A 20,450-nucleotide genomic window follows, 5' to 3' on the forward strand; every position below is an offset into this window, starting at 1 on the left:
AGAATCCCTCCAGCTTGCCATTTCAGTGACAAAAGTTGTCTAGGAGGGTATCTAAATTGAGAGTGCCAACTTGTGGCCATTGGGATCCATTGTAATGAGGTGTTCGAGTTTTAATGTCTCCCTGGAGGCTGAGAGATTGTCCAGGAGACAGCCCAGAGGCATAGAGCATGAAAGTTTGGATCGTGAGGATCCTGTGTAGAGGGTGAGAAAGGGAACGGGCAGTCCTGGTAGAAGAAGGGTGCCAACAAGAGCGTCCTCTTTGCTGTGCACCTTCTTTTCAAGAGAAAAGCCACGACCAGCTAATGAGGTGTTCTCCAATAGCTGGGGGGCACGAGAGGAGTTCCTCCGGTCAGGTGCCTGGAGTTTGAGAATGAGAGAGAGAGCAAATTGGGGGAACCTGAGGTGAGAGAGGACTGACCCACTGACTCACCCTGAATTGAGGCCAATGTTGGATGTGTTGGTCTGAAATGGCAAAAGGAGAGAATCTCGGAGGTATCCGGTTCAGCAGGTCCAGGAAAGGTGGCCCAGGTCCCTTCAATCCAGGTGGGGATCATCCAACAATGTCGGCCAGAACACTTCCAGGGTTTTGGCACCATAATGAAAGTGAGCCAAGATGCCAGGTACTGATCAAGCTTTATTAAAGGAAAAGAATCTACCAGGCTGTGCTCAAAGTAGAGGGCAGCCCAGGGCTGCCCTCAAGATGGAGGACAGCACCAGACGTGGGGGTGAGAGAGCTTATATAGGGTGCCAAGGGCTGGCTGATACTATCAAGGAGGGGCATTATGCTAATGCCGAAGCTATGTGACCAGGGTGGAAAACTGTGCCCTTGCAGAAGCAAAAGGGTTTCTGTTTTGCAGAAGTCATGAGGCTTCTTGTAAAGGGAAGGGGGGAGGGGTTTGGTGCTGAAGTGGAAGAGAAGGCTGGCAGCTATTTTGGGCTTATTGTGTGCACAATGGCATTGGTCACGTCCAAGGTCCATCAGTTCTCATAGAAGTAGAGAGTAGAATAATGGTTACCAGAGACTGGAGTGGTGACGAAGAGAAGGGGTGGACCAACAGGTACAAAACTAAGCTACCTACCTTAAGTGAATCATTGTGTAGTATACACATGTATTGAAACAACACACTGGACCCCACCAATATATAGAAGTAAATGTTTTTTTTTTTTTTTTAAGAAAAATAAAGAACTGGGGAATTAGAGTAGAGACAAGAGGGTGGTGTTCACAAAAAGTGTGTTCCATGAAACACTGGTCCTTTAGCAATCATCCTCAAAACAAAACAAACAGAAAAGCAAGGGAGCTTCTAGAAGTTAGGAAAATGCTATATTATCTACTCCCTTTTAGGAATTTTGGGTTTAGTTTTGAGAAATCCAAGCGTTAAAAAATTTGTTTAACTTCCTTGAACCCAGAGTTTTAGTATACAATCTCTTTTCCTTCCCTCCCACCCACCCATGCAGACTAATTCCTGCAAAGAATGCACTAGGAACCCACCCTTTAAGGCATGTATGTTAGCCTTTGCTACCCAGAGCAGTGTTACCTAACCTTTTCTCCCCTGAAAGCCCCTTTTGTTCTATTTAGTGGTTAAGAGTACAGGCTGGGAAGTGCATGACGCGAGGGCGTAGGAGGAGGAGCCCGGAGCCGTCCGGCCCAGCAAGAGCCAGTGCCCTCATATGAGGAGTAATAGAGGAGACTTCCGGTCAAGATGGAGGAATAGACGGTCCCTAGTGTCACTCTCTTCTACAGATCAACCAATTTAAACTATAAAAACATAACATCAAGTGCATATGGAATGGGAGACATCCAGCGGGGGAGGCAGAGGCTCCGTGGAGGCCACATGCCCTGCGGGGCTGCCATCACACAATCTGGCAGATAGGCTTCACCGCCGCCACCTGGCTCCATTCCCAGCCCAGCCCAGTGTGCACAGAGTGGGGAGACGTCCAGCAGGGGAGGCGGAGGCTCCGGAGAAACCACATACCCTGTGGGGCCGCCACTGCGTGATCCAGCAGGTAGGCTTCACCGCAGGCACCCTGCTCCATTCTCAGCCTGGCCTAGTGCTCTCGGAGCAGGGAGACATCCAGCAGGGGAGGCAGGAACTCCACGGGGACCATACTGCTGCCTCGCGATCCAGCAGCCCAGTCCAATGCGTATGGAGCACAGAGACGTCCAGCAAGGGAGATAGAAGCTCTGTAGAGTCCACTCACCATGTGGAGGGGCCGCCACCGCGTGATCCAGCAGTAGGTAACCTTCACCGCCGCCACCTGGCTCCATCCCAAGCCCGGCCTAGCACGCACAGAGCAGGGAGACATCCTGCAGGGGAAGGGGAAGCTCTACAGAGACCACATGCTCTGTGGTGCCTCGGCGCATCCCAGCAGCCCGGGCCAGAGCAAATGGAACAGGGAGAAGTCCAGCACGGGAGGTGGAAGCTCACCAGCAAACACACACCTTGTGGTACCGCCCCGTGATCCAGCAGCCCAGCAGATTCCAAGCTGACCAGAGAGGTGGCTCCCCGGAGAAGCCCAAGACCCGAGGCAATCACACATGCAAGGCGCTAGTGGCCAACTGAGCAGTCACTGAGGTAGCCATACCAAATTGGCAACCACAGCAACATCTTAGTCAGTCAATAGTGTCAAACCTGTGGACTGTGAAACCCCCTGCCACAATGAATAAACATCAAAGAAAAGATGCCAGAAATACGAAAAATCAAGAAAGTACACCACCAAAGGATAATAATTCTCAAGCTCTAGATCCTACAGAACAAGAAGCCCTTGAAATGACTGACAAGGAATTTCGAGTGATAATTCTAAGGAAACTGAATGAGATACAAGAAAACTCAGCTAGACATCATGATGAAACGAGGAAAAGTATACAGGACCTGAAAGAGGAAATGTACAAGGAAATCAATGCCCTGAAAAAAAATGTAGCAGAACTTGCCGAACTGAAGAAGTTATTCAGCAAAATAAAAAACACAATGGAGAGTTTAACCAGCAGGCTTGTGGAAGTTGAAGAGAGAACTTCTGAACTTGAAGATGGGCTCTTTGAAATAACACAAGCAGACAAAAAGAAAAAAGGAAAAAGAATCAAAGGCATTGAAGAAAATCTGAGAGAGATATCAGACAACCTTAAGTGCTCAAATATCCGAGTCATGGGTATTCCAGAAGGGGAGGAAAAAGGAGATTGCATTGAAAACATATTCAACAAAATAGTGGCAGAAAACTACCCAGGTATAGGAAAAATCACAGATCTTCAGATCAAGGAAGCTCAACGATCTCCAAACGTATTCAACCCAAAAAGGTCTTCTCCAAGACATGATATAGTCAAATTGGCAAAACTCAAAGACAAAAAGAGAATCTTAAAAGCTGTGAGAGAGAAGCATCAAATCACCTATAAGGGAGCCCCAATCAGGCTAACATCAGACTTTTCATTACAAACCCTAAAAGCCAGAAAGGAATGGGATGATATATTCAAAATACTAAAAGACAGAGATTGTCAGCCAAGAATACTCTACCCTGCAAGGCTATCCTTCCGAAATGAAGGGCAAATAGTATATTTCTCAGACAAACAAAAACTGCGGGAGTTCACCACCACACGACCACCGTTACAAGAAATTCTCAAGGGAGTACTGGGTTTGGTTCCTGAAAAATAACTACCACTGCCATAAAAACCCAAGAAAAATCAAAACCCACTAGTATAATAAAAATGGCATTCATGAAGAGAAAACAAATGAACAAAAAGGCTATCTACAACCTAAGGAACCAGCAAACACAGAAAACAAACAGTATATCAGAAAGCAAGGAACAAAAGACACCCAAGACAACCAAACAATAATCAATAAAATGCTAGGAATAAATCAACACTTTTCAATAACAACTCTTAATTTAAAAGGCTTAAATTTCTCAATCAAAAGACACAGACTGGCTGACTGGATTAAAAAGAAGGACCCAACTATATGCTGCCTTCAAGAGCCCCACCTCACCCATAAAGACTCACATAGACTAAGAGTGAAAGGATGGAAAAAGATTTACCATGCAAACAGAAAAGAAAAATGAGCTGGAGTAGCTATTCTTATATCTGACAAAGTAGACTTTAAACTAAAAACCATAAAAAGAGACAATGAGGGACACTACGTAATGATAAAAGGCCTGATCCATCAAGAAGACATAACAATCATAAATATGTACGCACCCAATGTTGGAGCAGCCAGATTTATAAAACAAACTCTATTAGACCTAAAGAAGGAAATAGACACTAATACCATAATATCAGGGGACCTGAACACCCCACTGTCAATATTGGACAGATCATCTAGGCAAAGAAACACAAGATCTAAACAATACTCTAGACCAATTGGACTTGGCATATATCTACAGAACATTCCATCCAACAACCTCAGAATATTCATTCTTCTCATCAGCACATGGATCATTCTCCAGGGTAGATCACATATTAGGTCTCAAATCAAGTCTCAACAAATTCAAAAAAATTGGAATTATCCCATGTATTTTCTCAGGCCACAATGGATTAATATTAGAAATCAATAACAAACAAAATTCTGGAAACTATACAAGCACATGGAAATTAAACAGCATTCTACTTAATGACATATGGGTCCAAGAAGAAATCAAGCAGGAAATCAAAAAATTTATTGAAACTAATGAAAATAATGATACATCATACCAAAACCTGTGGGATACTGCAAAAATAGTATTAAGGGAGAAATTTATTGCATTAAATGCTCACCTCAGAAGAATGGAAAGATGGCAAGTGAACAACCTAACACTTCACCTTAAAGAATTAGAAAAACAAGAACAATCCAAACCTAAAGTTAGCAGACAGAAAGAAATCATTGAGATCAGAGCAGAACTTAATGAAATTGAAACCCAAAAAACAATACAAAAGATCAATGAATCAAAAGGTTGGTTTTTTGAAAAGATAATTAAAATTGACAAACCATTAGTACGGCTAACAAAAAACAGAAGAGAGAAGATTCAAATAACAAAAATTAGAAATGAAAAAGGTGATATCACAACTGATTCATCTGAAATACAAGGAATCATTCGAGACTACTATAAACAACTATACGCCAACAAATTTGAAAATCTGGAGGAAATGGATAAATTTCTGGAGACACACAAGCTCCCAAAACTGAGCCATGAAGATGTAGACAATCTGAATAGACCAATAACAATAAAGGAGATTGAAGCTGTTATCAGAAGGCTCCCAACAAAGAAAAGCCCAGGACCAGATGGATTCACAGCTGAATTTTACCAAACATTCAAAGAGGAATTGACACCAATTCTTTACAAACTATTCCAAAAGATTGAAACAGACGCAAATCTCCCAAACTCATTCTGTGAAGCAAACATCATCCTGATACCAAAACCAGGTAAAGATATAACCAAGAAAGAAAACTACAGGCCAATATACTTGATGAATATAGATGCAAAAATCCTCACTAAAATACTAGCAAACAGAATACAGCAACACATATGTAAAATTATTCATCACGATCAAGTGGGATTCATCCCAGGGATGCAATGTTGGTTCAACATACGCAAATCAATAAATGTGATACACCATATTAATAAAATCAAAAACAAGGACCATATATATGATCATCTCTATAGATGCTGAAAAAGCATTTGATAAAATTCAACACTCATTCATGACAAAGACCCTCTATAAGTTAGGTATAGATGGACAGTATCTCAACACAATTAAAGCCATATATGATAAACCCACTGCCAATATCATCCTGAATGGGGAAAAGCTGAAAGCTTTTCCTTTAAGAACAGGAACTAGACAAGGATGCCCACTCTCACCACTCCTATTCAACATAGTGTTGGAAGTACTAGCCAGAGCAATCAGAGAAGAGAAGGAAATAAAGGGCATCCAGATTGGAAAAGATGAAGTCAAACTGTCCCTGTTTGCAGATGACATGATCCTATATATCGAACAGCCTAAAGCCTCCACAAAAACCTCTTGGAGTTGATAAATGATTTCAGCACAGTAGCAGGATACAAAATCAACACACAAAAATCAGTAGCATTTCTATTCTCCAATAGTGAACATCCAGAAAGAGAAATCAAGAAAGCCTGCCCATTTACAATAGCCACCAAAAAAATAAAATACTTAGGAATTGAGTTAACCAAGGATGTGAAAAATCTCTGTAATGAGAACTACGAACCACTGCTGAGAGAAATTAGAGAGGATACAAGAAGATGGAAAGATATCCCATGGTCTTGGATTGGAAGAATCAACATAGTGAAAATGTCCATACTACTCAAAGTGATATACAAATTCAGTGGAATCCCCATCAAAATTCCAATGACATTTTTCTTAGAAATGGAAAGAACTATCCAGACATTTATATGGAATAACAAAGACCACGCATAGCCAAAGCAACGCTGAGCAAAAAAAATAAAGCTGGAGGCATAACACTACCTGACTTTAAACTATACTACAAAACTATAATAAGCAAAACAGTATGGTACTGGCATAAAAACAGATACACTGATCAATGGAATAGAATAGAGAATCCAGAAATCAACCCACACACCTACAGCCATCTGATCTTTGACAAAGGCACCAAGCCTATACACTGGGGAAGAGACTGCCTCTTTAGCAAATGGTGCTGGGAGAACTGGATATCAATATGCAGGAGAATGAAACTAGACCCATACCTTTCACCATACACTAAAGTCAACTCAAAATGGATTAAAGAATTCAATATACACCCTGAAACAATAAAACTTCTTAAAGAAAACATAGGAGAGACACTTCAGGAAATAGGACTGGACACAGACTTCATGAATACGACCCCAAAAGCACAGGCAACCAAAGGAAAAATAGACAAATGAGATTATATCAAACTAAAGAGCTTCTGCACAGCAAAAGAAACAATTAACAGAGTTAAAAGACAACCAACAGAGTGGGAGAAAATATTTGCAAAATATACATCTGACAAAGGATTAATATCCAGAATATACAAGGAACTCAAACAACTTTACAAGAAGAAAACAAGCAACCCAATTAAAAAATGGGCAAAAGAGCTAAGTAGGCATTTCTCTAAGGAAGATATAAAAATGGCCAACAGACATATGAAAAAATGCTCAACATCACTCAGTATCCGGGAAACACAAATCAAAACTACACTGAGATACCATCTCACCCCAGTTAGGATGGCTAAAATCCAAAAGACTCTGAACGATAAATGCTGGCGAGGTTGCAGAGAAAAAGGAACTCTCATACATTGTTGGTGGGACTGCAAAGTGGTGCAGCCTCTATGGAAAATGGTATGGAGGTTCCTCAAACAATTGCAGATAGATCTACCATAGGACCCAGCTATCCCACTGCTGGGAATATACCCAGAGGAATGGAAATCATCAAGTCAAAGACATACCTGTTCTCCAATGTTCATCGCAGCACTCTTTACAATAGCCAAAAGTTGGAACTAGCCCAAATGTCCATCGTCGGATGAGTGGATACGGAAAATGTGGTACATCTACACAATGGAATACTACTCAGCTATAAAAAAAAATGAAATGCTGCCATTTACAACAACATGGATGGACCTTGAGAGAATTATATTAAGTGAATCATGTCAGGCACAGAAAGAGAAATACCACATGTTCTCACTCATTGGTGGGAGCTAAAAATAAATAAATAAATTCACACACACACACACACACACACACACACACACACAGACAAAAAAAAAAAACGGGGGGAGTGGGGGGAAGACATAACAACTACACTTCCTTGAAGTTGATATGACAAGCAAACAGAAAGGACATTGTTGGGTGGGAGAGGGAGGAGGGAGAGAAGTTTTGGTAATGGGCCACAATGATCAACCACATTGTATATAGACAAAATAAAATTAAAAAAAAAAAAAAAGTACAGGCTGGGGCCAGAATGCCTGGTTTAAAATGCTACGACATACTACCTATGTGACCTGGGGCAAGTTACTTTACCCTTCTGAATTTCCATTTCCTTTTTTTATAGGAAACAGTCATAGCAGCTAGAAGATTAAATGAGTAAAACTCTTAGGAAGTTTCTGGATGTAGTGTTATTTAAACAGGTTAGATAATACTATGATTGCCCACTGTACCCCACCCTAAGCCAGGGTTTTGTACCAAATGTTTCATTAGGTTAATTCATTTTCCCCATTGCTTGATTAAGCACACATTACCCACTTAGCTCTTCTGATTGACTTTCCCTTCCCTCTCCCTCACTTCCATTGGATTTATATATATATTACCTCAGTGCTTGCTCAGGTAGAGGGGGCCGGTTGCTAATTGGCTCTGGGTGGTTATTGCTGTGTGGGAATAAAATAGGTCTAGTGGTGCAAAATCTGACTTCTTTTTTTGTTTTGTTTTGTTTTTTTAAAAGATGACCGGTAAGGGGATCTTAACCCTTGACTTGGTGCTGTCAGCACCACACTCTCCGAAGTGAGTGAACCGGCCATCCCTATATGGGATCCAAACCCATGGCCTTGGTGTCATCAGCATCACACTCTCCTGAGTGAGCCAAGGGCCGGCCCAAGATCTAACTTCTTAAAAGAAGCTGGAAATTTGTATTTTTACATGAAAACTTGAGGTTTTTAAAAAATACTGATGCATATTTTACAGAAAGTATGTGTGAGACAATGAGATTATATCTGTGAGCTCAGTATAGCCTAAGGATGCTAGTTTGTAATCTCTTTTCAATTGTTGCAAAGAACTAACCCCTGCTCCCTATCCCCCGGCCACTGCCCCAGGGGAAGCTCCATGTGGTTCAGTATTCAGTCTCTGGAGTTGGGACACCAGGCTCTGTTTCCTGGCTTCGGTGCACATTAGCTGTATGACCTTGGGTAAGCTCCTGAACTTCTTTGTGCCTCAGTTTCCTCATCTGTAAAGTGGGAATCATCCGTCGTACCTATTTAGTGATCTTGCTTCAGGCTGGAAGGCTGTGATTTCATGTAAAGCATCTAGGATCGAGCTGGCTCATGGTCATGGCTGATGTTTCCCAGGATCTTCTGTTCTCTCTCAGGGATTAACAAGTCCATTGAAGTTGTTCTCCTCTGCCTTCCAGGTCCAGTTTGGCCATGCCGGAGCTTGTGCCAACCAGGCTTCTGAAACTGCGGTAGCCAAGAACCAGGCTTTGAAGGAAGCAGGAGTGTTTGTTCCCCGGAGCTTTGATGAGCTTGGAGAAATCATCCAGTGAGTAGACCCTGGGGAAGATGCCGGTCTCCCCGCTTCCCCTCCCGATCCCTCCTGAAGATGACAGCCTCTCCAACACAGGGGCATCCTATCTTCCCGATCCCTCTCCGACATCTAGCACAGCGGTATGGATGCTTCAAAGTCCTCTTTGTCTTTGGTTTTCCTTTCGTTTTGTTTATAGAAGAAGCAGGTACAGGCCATTCAGGCTGGTGTTGAAACGTATCCTGTTTCTGAGCTACCTACTTGCCTGGGAGTTGGTGGCCACAAATGAGAGATGAGCATGGAGATATTTAGAAAGTGTCACTTCCGATTGATAAAAGTTATTGTCTCTTCCCATTTCTAGCTCTTGAACCTGTCTAGGCTACTTCCCTCTGTTCTTAGCCTCTGGATTCAGCTTTCTAGAAAGCCCCATTCAGAGTTGGGGATATGATGGGATGTGAGGTAGTAGGGGTGAGTGCAGTCTTGGTCAGAACTTTTCTTTTTTTTTTTTTTTTTTTTTTTGTCGTTTTTTCGTGACCAGCACTCAGCCAGTGAGTGCACCGGTCAGTCCTATATAGGATCCGAACCCGCGGCGGGAGCCTCGCCGTGCTGCCAGCGCAGCACTCTACCAAGTGCGCCATGGGCTCGGCCCCAGAACTTGTTTTCATTTAGTTCTTGGAATCCAACTGGTAAGAGTAAGCCACTGACAGGAAAGGGTTCAGAGCTGAAGAAACCTATAGTGTTTGGGTTAGGTGGAGGAGCATTTTGGGGATGGCTTGGAAGAACCCAGAATAATAAAATTCATGTGGATTTCTTTTTTCCTGTCTCCCCGCCTTCTGCCTCCCAGGTCTGTGTATGAAGATCTTGTGGCCAATGAAGTCATTGTACCTGCTCAGGAGGTGCCACCCCCAACAGTGCCCATGGACTACTCCTGGGCCAGGGTAGGTGCTTTGGATATCCCTAGTAGTATGGGCAAAGGAGGTTTGGGGGTGGGGATTGGTACAGTGGTGGCTTTTGAGTTGATTTGGCTCAGACTCCTAGAAACCTAGCTCTCCTAACTAGTTCAAGCAGCCATGTGGTCACTTCTTTGGGCCCTAAACCATGCCTCCAAGGGAGGCTTCTCTAAGGGCATCAAGAAACCCCATGATGGACTCTTGGATTCCACCCTCTGCTTGTTTGCAGGAGCTTGTAAGGTGGCCCCTTCTGACCATCAGATAATACAAAGGCAGGGCCTGGGAGGGCTAGGGACAGACTGTGTCTCCCACATCTGCCACCTGACTTGGACACGAAGGGGCCTGGGGACAGATAATGTCTCTACAGTTGTTTTGTGCCTGCTAAGGGATTTCATGGGTGAAGTAGAGAGTCCATCTGCATAACTGTTTATGGGGCATAGATGAAGAGCTAATTTTCTTTAATTCACAATGATTCTTAGAAATCAGTGTTTAAAAGACCAATAACCTATTAGAAAAATGGGTCAAAAATGGCTTTTCAACATGAAAAAATGCTCAACCTCACCAATTATAAAAAGAATAATGTAAAAGCTGTGATACCAGTTTTCCCCTATAGGACAGCAAAGATAAAGAAATTATTTGATAATGTGTTTATACAGGTATGAGGGAACTGCTGCATTCATTCATTGTTGGTGGGAGTAGAAATTGGCAAAGTCTTTCTGAAAGGCAGTTGAGTAATAGCAGTGAAGTTTAGAAGTCCTCATACCTGACAGCCCAGCAATTCCATATCTAGAAAGCTACTTCAGAGATGTGCTCGTGTATACCAAAGAAACACATCCAAGGAGATATATATATATATATATATATTTTTTTTAAGTGATGACTGGTAAGGGGATCTTAACTCTTGACTTGGTGTCGTCAGCACCACCCTCACCCAGTGAGCTAACTGGCCATCCCTATATGGAATCCAAACCCATGGCTTTGTATTATCAGCACCACACTCTCCTGAGTGAGCCACGGGCCGTCCCCAAGGATATTTTTTTAGTTGATGGTTATCAGTGTAAGTACTCAGTGGATTACCAGTGATTTGTGGTATTTTCGTATGCTGGGATACCATATAGGAGTTAAAAGGAATGAACTAGATCTGTGTATGCAGCACTTATTTATTTATTTATTTATTTATTTAAAATTTTTGTTGAATTAAAATTGATTATACATATTTTTGGGGTTCAACATTGAGATATGTTGATCAAATCAATATCACTGGCATATATATTGTTACACATCATAATTATTCTTTATGCCCCTTGTCCAATCTCTCCTCATCCCCTCTCTCCGTCCCCCCTCCCCCTCTAATTACCCTAGATTTCTTCTCTCCTTCTGAAAGAATAATGGTTACTCTGTTGATTTGTTGCCTAGATGATCTGTCCAATGCTGAGAGGTGTGATCAGGTTCCCCAGTATTATCATAGAGCAGATGCTTCTTCTGTCACTCTGAAATGGGCTTTGTGGAGAGAGACATCATCTTCTTTTCTTTATCTCTGTTGGTGACTCTCCTTGTGTCAATGCAATCCAGTGGTTGGTGGACCATCTGCATGGTGGTTGTAGTGTCTAGCTGCTTTCGCAGCAACCATGGTTATTGTGGTGGCTGTGGTGGGCCACCCACATGACAGTGATGTTTTTGGCATGCTCCTTGGTGCTGGTGGAGTGCCTGGTTGTGGGGAATGTCTGGTCCTTAGATCCATGCCTTGGGTCCCCGGGTGGGCCCTGAGGTGCTGGCATGGTGTGTCTGATTGTGGGATGGGTTCCGGTCCCTGGCTACATGCCTCGGGTCCCCGGGTGGGCCCTGAGGCACTGGCATGGTGTGCCTGGTTGAGGGCGGGGGGTCCAGTCCCTGGCTGCATGCCCCCGGCCCCCGGGTGGGCCCCGAGGTGCTGGCAGTGTGCTGGATGTGGGAGTGGGGTCCCGTCCCCGGCTCCAAGCCTTGGGTTCCTGGGCAGGCCCCGAGGCACTGGTTGTGTGAATGGTTGTAGGTGGGGGTCCTGTCCCTGGCTCCATGCGTCATGTCCCCTGGTGGGCCCCAAGGCACTGGTGGTGTGCCTGGGCCAGAACTAATTTTTTGTCCTTTGCTTATTTCTAACATGGTGGAACTTCCTGTGGGAATCAGTACTTTAGCTGTGTGGTTGACCTAAGTTGCTGCTTTGCTGCTGTTTCCCTAGGGAAGGCTTTTTGTGCAGCTCAAGGTTTAATGGTTGACCTTATAGGTACTTCGGGCTCTCCAGAGAGAGACTTGGTGCACCTGGGTTGATCTGGGCCTGAGTTTTTTCATCAAACTGCACCCTATGCAATTCTGCATTCCCGACCAGTCTCCTCTGAGTGGTCCTGCGCTGATTGGGGGATGGATCAGCTGTCCTTGCTGTGTCCCAGTGTTCTCCCAGTGGGCCTGTCTCCCCTATCTCCTGTGCTCCGAACACTTCCCATGGGGCGGGCCCTGTGCCGGTCCATTGCGTTGACTCACTAGCCTCTGAATGGCTCCCCTTTTTCAGCTGTTCTGGCTCCTCACTCCTGTGTGGGTCCACAGGAACCCTATTAGTGGTCTTGCTGTCCTGGGGGCCACCAAGGTTCTCTTCTCCCCTGCTGCCTCCAAGTAACTCCATCTGAAGGGCACAGCTTGTGGCTTCTGCCAGCTCCTGCTCCATGTGCTCAGCAGTTCCACCATTAAAGTGGCTGCAGCCAAAAACGCTCAGAGCAGTTCTTTCTTTCTCTCATCGTGGTTTCTCCTGCCTTCATGAACTCTGGGGTAGGTCTCTCCTCCTCTTCCCCTGAGCTCTAGCAGCCCCAGCTTGGCTGGTGTTACATTTTTATAATTGTAAATTGGTTGATTTGTGGGGGGGAGTGACTCTAGGGTCCGTCTATTCCACCATCTTGCTCTCTCTTCATATGTAGCAACATTTATAGAGCTCAGATTCATTGATAAATGGCACATTATGGGACAGTACATCTGTGATGATTATGAAAAACGTATGCACACAAAACAACACTGTATACTTCCCATGTGTCTATGTATATATGCATGTAAATAAAAATGGGGAGAAAAAGGTCCAGAAAGATGTCCACCAAACTAACACTAAAGGGGCCGGCCCGTGGCTCACTTGGGAGAGTGTGGTGCTGATAAACACTAAGGCCACGGGTTTGGATCCCTATATAGGGATGGCCAGTTGGCTCACTTGGGAGAACGTGGTATTGACAACACTAAGTCAAGGGTTAAGGTCCCCTTACCGGTCATCTTTTTTAAAAAAAACAAACTAACACTAAGGCAGAAGATGAAGATTGGGGTGGAGGCCAAAGGGGACATAACTATATCTGTTCTGCTTTGAATTTTTGAAAAGGAGAACATATTCATCTTACTTTTATAATTAAAATATAACTTAAAAGCATTTAAAAAATGTCACAGGGGGCCGGCCCGTGGCTCACTCGGGTGAGTGTGGTTCTGATAATGCCAAGGCCACGGGTTCGGATCCCATATAAGGAGGGCCGGTTGGCTCACTGGGTGAGCGTGGTGTTGACAACACCAAGCCAAGGGTTAAGATCCCCTTACCGGTCATCTTTAAAAAAAAAAAAAAAATTCACAGGGGGTAATTAAAGAAATGGGGTTGGGCAGAATTGGCTGATGATACCCCTGTTGTGCCCTAACTCCGGAGATGCAGATTCAGCTCAGTACCCTTCCCCTGGCTGAAAGACTAGCTGAGGGGCTACCCCCTGTCCACAGCCATGTACCACATTGCATTTTGGTGGGGTTGGCTGCTTTATGTGAAGTGTTGTAAAAATTTCCCTCTGGATTCCTTCTTCCATTTCTTAGCCAGGAGACCTTGGGTTGGTAACCTAGCCTCTCCGAGCCTCATTTTCTCTGCTGTAACATGAGGAATGATCCTCCTTTATGAGGTTAAGACGAAGCAATGAATATGAACTGCTTGGTGTACTGTCTGGTCCCAAAAAAGCTCAGTAAAGGACAGAAATAGCTGGTGCTAAGTGGCTACCATGGGCATGGTCCTATTTTCTAAACCTGAAATGATCTAATAAAAGGGTTCTTACACTTTTTCTTAGAAGGAGTTTGTCTGGTTGCTTGGCTGCTAAAGTTTAAGACATTCCTGGGACTCTTTGGTTCTGAGAGCACGTGCAACAGGGCAATCTCAGGAAAATCTATTGTAGTCACCACAGCCCTGCTTCCCCCTGCACCCATCTTTGCCCAGGAGCTGGGTCTGATCCGCAAACCTGCCTCGTTCATGACAAGCATTTGCGACGAGCGAGGACAAGAGCTCATCTATGCGGGCATGCCCATCACCGAGGTCTTCAAGGAAGAGATGGGTATTGGTGGGGTCCTTGGCCTTCTCTGGTTCCAGAAAAGGTGAGGCATGGGGGCAGGAGGTGGTAGGGCCCTGTGGCTCAGTTAGCAATTTTCCCCTGCCAAAGGAGTGGGTGTAGGCAGGCTGGGGGAGTATGTCCAGGGTCCATCTTTATGGCCGCAGGTCAACTGAAAGGCCAGAGGAAAGAGACATAGGCTGTTCCAAAGTCTTCCACGGACAGAAAGGCCAGTCTAAATCAAGAGAAGCAGAAAGCAATGGCCTTGTTAGAAGTCTCGGAACAGCCCCTTTCCCTTGGAAACTTTTAAAGAGTAAATGCAGACCTCTTGATAGAGAGGTGGGGGTTAATGGGGAGATGTGGGCAGATCTGGTGACTTAAAGTGTGGGCCTGGTGGGGTTGCTGACCAAATACAGAGTACCTTGTGTTGTGTTCTCTTTACAAATTTGTGTCACTCATTAGCCCGAATGTTAGAAAAAATTGGTTTTCTCTGAAGCTCCCAAGTTTAGTCCTATCCTGGAACTAACAGTTGGGCAAGGGAGCTAGTGAGTACATGGTTCCTGGAGCATGGGGCAAAAGGCCATGTCGAAGTCTTGGTCTATGTCATGCTCTCACCTGCAGAGAGATGGGTCTTGGTACTGCCTGCAGCCCTTCCTGGAAAAAGTTCACAGTCATAACACCTGAGCAGTTTTCCCTTTGTCTGCTTCTGCCTCTCCATGTCTCCAGACTTCGTTCTTGATCATTAATTGGGAGGTTGAACACTGTGCAGGAAGGAGGCTGGTGGCCTCATACACTGTGAAAGAGATGAGGGTCTCACCTCTTCTCTGTCTTGCACATGGAAGGTAGCCACAAATACAGATCAGATACTGTTTCAATAACTTGTGCTGAAAACCACTGCCCAAAGAAGAGCTTCAACCTCTGGCTGCAGACTCTGATTTACAAGCAATATTTGATAACAGCAAAATCCAGAGCTGCTGAAGAATCAGGATGTTTTGCCTTGGAGTTATGTGATAGTATTAGATTTGAATGTGAGTGATGCCTTCTGGAAGATGGGAGGAAGTGGGAACATGGCCTTATCAATGTGTCTTCTTCCTTGGTTCCACCTCTCCTCTCCTTGCCCCTCCCTAATCCTCCCCTAGGCTGCCCAAGTACTCTTGCCAGTTTATTGAGATGTGTCTGATGGTGACAGCTGATCATGGGCCAGCCGTCTCTGGGGCTCACAACACCATCATCTGTGCACGGGCTGGAAAGGACCTGGTCTCCAGTCTTACCTCGGGGCTGCTCACCATTGTAAGTATAGTCATCCTGGGAGGTGAAAAGCTGGAACACTGGGCTTTGGCATCATGCTGCTTGGCTCCAGCAAGGTTCTAGAAGAAGCCCCTGAGTGCGAAACCCTGTGCTGGGGGCTGCTCAGGAACTACTGAATTGGTTTGCAAAGCTGGAGGAACTCTTAACAGCTTGTGTCAACATGTGCTTGTTTCTCCTACAGGGGGACCGGTTTGGGGGTGCCTTAGATGCAGCAGCCAGGATGTTCAGTAAAGCCTTTGACAGTGGCATTATCCCCATGGAGTTTGTGAATAAGATGAAAAAGGAAGGAAAGCTGATCATGGGCATTGGTCACCGAGTGAAATCAGTAAGTTGCTCTCAGTAAGGGGGGCGGGGGGGGCATGGATCTCTAGGATGGATGGTGACAGGAGAGCATCATTTTAGTTGGGAACACCCAAGCTTTTGACTCCCACCATGCAAAGCTTTGGATGCATTGACAAATGCCAAATATAAGGCAGCTGTGTTTTTCATGTTATAATACAGATTGTCCTTAACAGTTTTTATCTCGTTCAATTGCTGTGTGAAAATATGATGAGGTGGAAACTTGGTACTTTAGCTTTCCAAATGAACGTTATAGGAGAAAGGACTATGTCAGGGTTAAGGGGACATATTGGTCACCTTAGGCTAGATAATACTTCATGCTGCCATAACAGACAACTCCAAAAATCTCAGTGGCTTACAACCGCAAAGGTTTATTTCTCATTCACACTACATCCACTTTGGGTGGCTGTGGCTCTGTTCTCTGTTGCCTGTGTTGAAGAAGCAGCCCCTGTCTGGGATGTGCTGGTGTCATGCAGTCTCACGCAGGTCAGGTAGTCCTCTGTGTGTCCTGGCAGTGTGTTGTGTTTAGAAACCAAAGAGAAAGAAAAGAGGTAGTTGGCAATTGCTAAGGGCCTTATAGCGACAGCTCCTTAGGAAGCTCCTTGGCTCTGTGGTTCCAGAAACCTCATTTAGTTGGGCACTGTGCTGGTTTAGGTGGGGAGTGTTAACACAAGAGGGTCATGTGTGTGATTCAGGACATTCCAGGCATTCAAATGCTTGGCCATCTTGGGTTAGACATCCAGAGCTTGCTTGATGAGCCAGGACTGGATTAGAACCAACCAGGGAAGGTGGTGAACTCTAAGGGACATTCCACCAGGCCTTGCTGAACTTTGCTGAGCCACCTCCAGCTCCTGAGCAGATAACAACTTTCTAACCCACAACTCAGGGCCTCTTTCTAAGATAATGCTAGACCTGTTCTGCCACACTCCGTCTTTGAGCTCTTTCCGTTCTGGAGTCCATACTGACCTAGTATTTCTCTTTGCTGAGCAAGGAGGTCACTATGGTATTGGGATTTGGCATGTGCCTAAATCACTTCACTCCCTGACTAACGGGTATGTGTGGATCTCTCAGCAGATGGTTAATTTCATTCATTGCAGGTCTGGAATTTTTCCTAAAATTTTGGGGATACTTTGCCAACCTGCTCCCAACATGTGCTTGCTTAGAGTAGAACTTTGCTACAGCTGACTAGACCACAGAGCTGGTGGGAAGCATAGCTGGTGGCTGGATCCTAAGACTTCAGGTTGTAGAGTGGGCCAGTCCCAGCCCCCTGCTGCGTGATACTGTAGGACCATGGCTGACTTCCTGAACATCTCCAAGGCTCAGTTCCTTCTTTGTAACATAAAAGAGAGAAACCTACAGAGGTTGTTTGAGGCCCAATTGAGATAGGAGAGGACTTCAAAAACCTTAAGCCCCACAGCAGTGTCATAATCAGTGCTACATGGATAGTACATGTGGATCAGGTTCCTGAATCACCTCTGAGATAAGAGATGTACAGTTCTGTCCACCTATGGCAAGTCCAAACAGGCTCTTAACAGTAGTGTTTGAGTGGTAACTTTGTAACTTTTTTGTAACCCCTGTAACTTTGTGTCCATTTCTAGATAAACAATCCAGACATGAGAGTGCAAATCCTCAAAGATTATGTCAGACAGCACTTCCCTGCCACCCCGCTGCTCGATTATGCTTTGGAAGTGGAGAAGATTACCACCTCAAAGGTAATAAAGTTCTCTAATCATTTTTTTGTGTAAATTTCTTGGGAAAGGGGAGCCAGGTTAATTTTGGTTGTGCAGCTAAAATCAAACCTGGTCTATTTTGGAAATTTTATTACTGTTGCATAATTAAATTCAACAGACAGGTATTAAATGTCAACTAGGTCCTTTGCTAGACACTGGGAATTGAACTGAGTATGACACAGTGTCAACCAACTGGGATGTTTTGGTGGGAGCTTTTTAAATGACGGTCAGAATCCATAGTAATAGGACTGGCTGGTTAGCTCAGTTGGTTAGAGCGCAGCCTTGTAACTCTTAGGTCATGGGTTCAGATCCCTGTACCAGCCAGCTGCCAAAAAAAATAAAATTCATGGTAATAGTAGTAGTAACAGTGGAAAATTACAAAGAAAAAATGGTAAATGCTTTGAATTTTTTGCCTTTGCAGAAACCGAATCTTATCCTGAATGTGGATGGTTTAATTGGAGTTGCATTTGTAGACATGCTTAGAAACTGTGGGTCCTTTACTCGGTGAGCATTGTAGTTATTTTCTTCTCACAACGTTTGTTGATTTTTGTGGTTTCCTCCCAGCTATAAAAGTCACACATGCTCCTTATAGATTTAGAGAATATGGAGAGCTATAAAGAAAACAAAAATTGCCTCTCATGCCACTGCCCAGGGCACCCCTCTTTTCTACTCTGAAACCACAAAGAGAGCTTTTCATTCCTGGGCAGAAGTAGTACTGTCTTTGGGAAAGAGGGCAGTCATGTGAGCCATTTTAAAACTACAAGTGGATTGTGTGTTGCAGGGAGGAAGCTGATGAATATATTGACATTGGAGCCCTCAACGGTATCTTTGTGCTGGGAAGGAGCATGGGCTTCATTGGTAAGTTTGTTGTTGTAAGGGCTGTTCTTTTTCCCTCTTAACCACGGTTCAGCTCTACCACCTACTCGAATGATGAGTTATTGTTTTTAATCCTTCTTTTCTTTAAATTTCCCCTTATCTTTGTCTTTGTTCCTTTGTTCTTAGAAGTGACTTTGATAGCTAGCCCAGGAAAACAGAATTAAACCCTTTTACCACGTCTGGCTGATCTGCCTGTGGAATGGATCTGGATTTACTTGCCCATTTCTTTGTAGCTACCTTTTTTGTTTAGAAAGATTTCCTTTCCTTAGCCTCTCCCCTCACCAGGCTTGTGGAACTGTAATAAAAAGATGCATTTGCTCCTTTTTAGGACACTATCTTGATCAGAAGAGGCTGAAGCAGGGGCTGTATCGTCATCCGTGGGATGATATTTCATACGTTCTTCCGGAACACATGAGCATGTAACTAAGCTAGGAACCCTACTGCAGTAAATCGAAGACAAGAACTCCTCCTTGGGAAATAGTGTGCAGGCAGCTGGCAGTGGAGCCTGCTATAGGATGAGCATGGAATGTAAACAGCCACCGGTGTGCAGGGACCGAAGACCAACACCCACAGGCTAACTGCCGTTCAGTCCATACAAAGAAGCTTAATATTTTTTTATAAGCATAGGAATAAACACCAAGCCAATACTTGTGACATTTGCTCTGCTACCTGCTGTATTTATTATATGGAAGCATCTAAACATTGTCAGGATAACATTCTTCCTCATTGTAGGGTGTTGTGACGTTGCTTTCTTTTTTCTATCAGTTAAAAAAAATTTTCCCCTTGGAGGAAGGGAATGAAACTTTTAAGACCTCAAGATACTATATATTTAAAGCCCACTGATGTCTTGTTTTTCCACTTCCTTTCTTCCTCCACATATAACACGAAGAACATCGTATTAATCTGATTTTTAAGGATCTTTTTGTATGTTATGTGTTAGAGTTTGTTTGTTATCCCACTGAAATGTCCTGTCTTGCAGACCAAAGTCTGCCTATGTCAGAGGTATGGGACCATTGCATCCTTAGCCATTGTCACATAATGTGTGGAGTAGTAATTTAAAGTATAAAGTTGTAACATACATATGTTTGAAATGGAAACGCAAAGCAAAAAGCTGTGAAATGTCTTGCGTCTTATGTTGTCTGTATTTATGCAGCTGACTTATCTGTTACTGAAGTGTGGATCCAAGGACTCCAGCTACTTGCATATATAATCCACAAAGATTCTGGGCAGCTCTCACCTCAGTCTCTTCTCTGTATTATCATAGTTTGGTTTAAATAAACTATATACTAACAATGAAGGCATACTGCTGTTTCATGTTATTTATATCCTTTCACCTGTATTGCTTCAAGCTGTACTTTCTAATAGTTTCAGAACATGTAGTTTTTAAAATGCTCATGCATGGGGCTGGCTGGATAACTCAAGTTAGTTAGAGCATGATGCTGATAACACCAAGGTCCAGGATTCCATTCCCGTACTGGCCAGCCAAAATAAAATAAAATGCTCATCCACATCTTAAAAAAAAGTCAAAACAAAAGCTTAAAAAAATACAAAAACACCTGGTGTAATAACACCAAGATCAAGGGTTTGGATCCCCATACACACCAGCTGCCAAAAATTTTTTTAAAAGCCCACTTGTCCCTAAATCTGTGAATGATAACCAAAACTGTCCGGATACTCAGGCCGAAAGCTTGCGAGTCACCCTTTCCTCTATCTAG

General features: G+C 44.0%; 1 protein-coding gene across 3 annotated transcripts in view; it reads left to right on the top strand.

Annotated features, from left to right (window-relative positions):
* ACLY (ATP citrate lyase) overlaps positions 1–20,032 on the top strand; it is a 56,014-nt gene extending 35,982 nt beyond the window's left edge. For all 3 annotated transcript variants that reach the window (XM_063109595.1, XM_063109594.1, XM_063109596.1), the window contains 9 exons: positions 9,068–9,195; positions 10,022–10,115; positions 14,374–14,528; positions 15,622–15,772; positions 15,972–16,115; positions 17,728–17,841; positions 18,281–18,363; positions 18,641–18,717; positions 19,064–20,032. In XM_063109595.1, coding sequence (XP_062965665.1) covers positions 9,068–9,195; positions 10,022–10,115; positions 14,374–14,528; positions 15,622–15,772; positions 15,972–16,115; positions 17,728–17,841; positions 18,281–18,363; positions 18,641–18,717; positions 19,064–19,158 — 1,041 coding nt within the window. In that variant the 3' untranslated portion in view covers positions 19,159–20,032. The remainder of the gene's footprint in view (positions 1–9,067; positions 9,196–10,021; positions 10,116–14,373; positions 14,529–15,621; positions 15,773–15,971; positions 16,116–17,727; positions 17,842–18,280; positions 18,364–18,640; positions 18,718–19,063) is intronic.
* Positions 20,033–20,450: the final 418 nt, after the last annotated feature.

This window comes from Cynocephalus volans, chromosome 10 (genome assembly GCF_027409185.1).
Source record: "Cynocephalus volans isolate mCynVol1 chromosome 10, mCynVol1.pri, whole genome shotgun sequence".
Taxonomy (NCBI): Eukaryota; Metazoa; Chordata; class Mammalia; order Dermoptera; family Cynocephalidae; genus Cynocephalus; species Cynocephalus volans.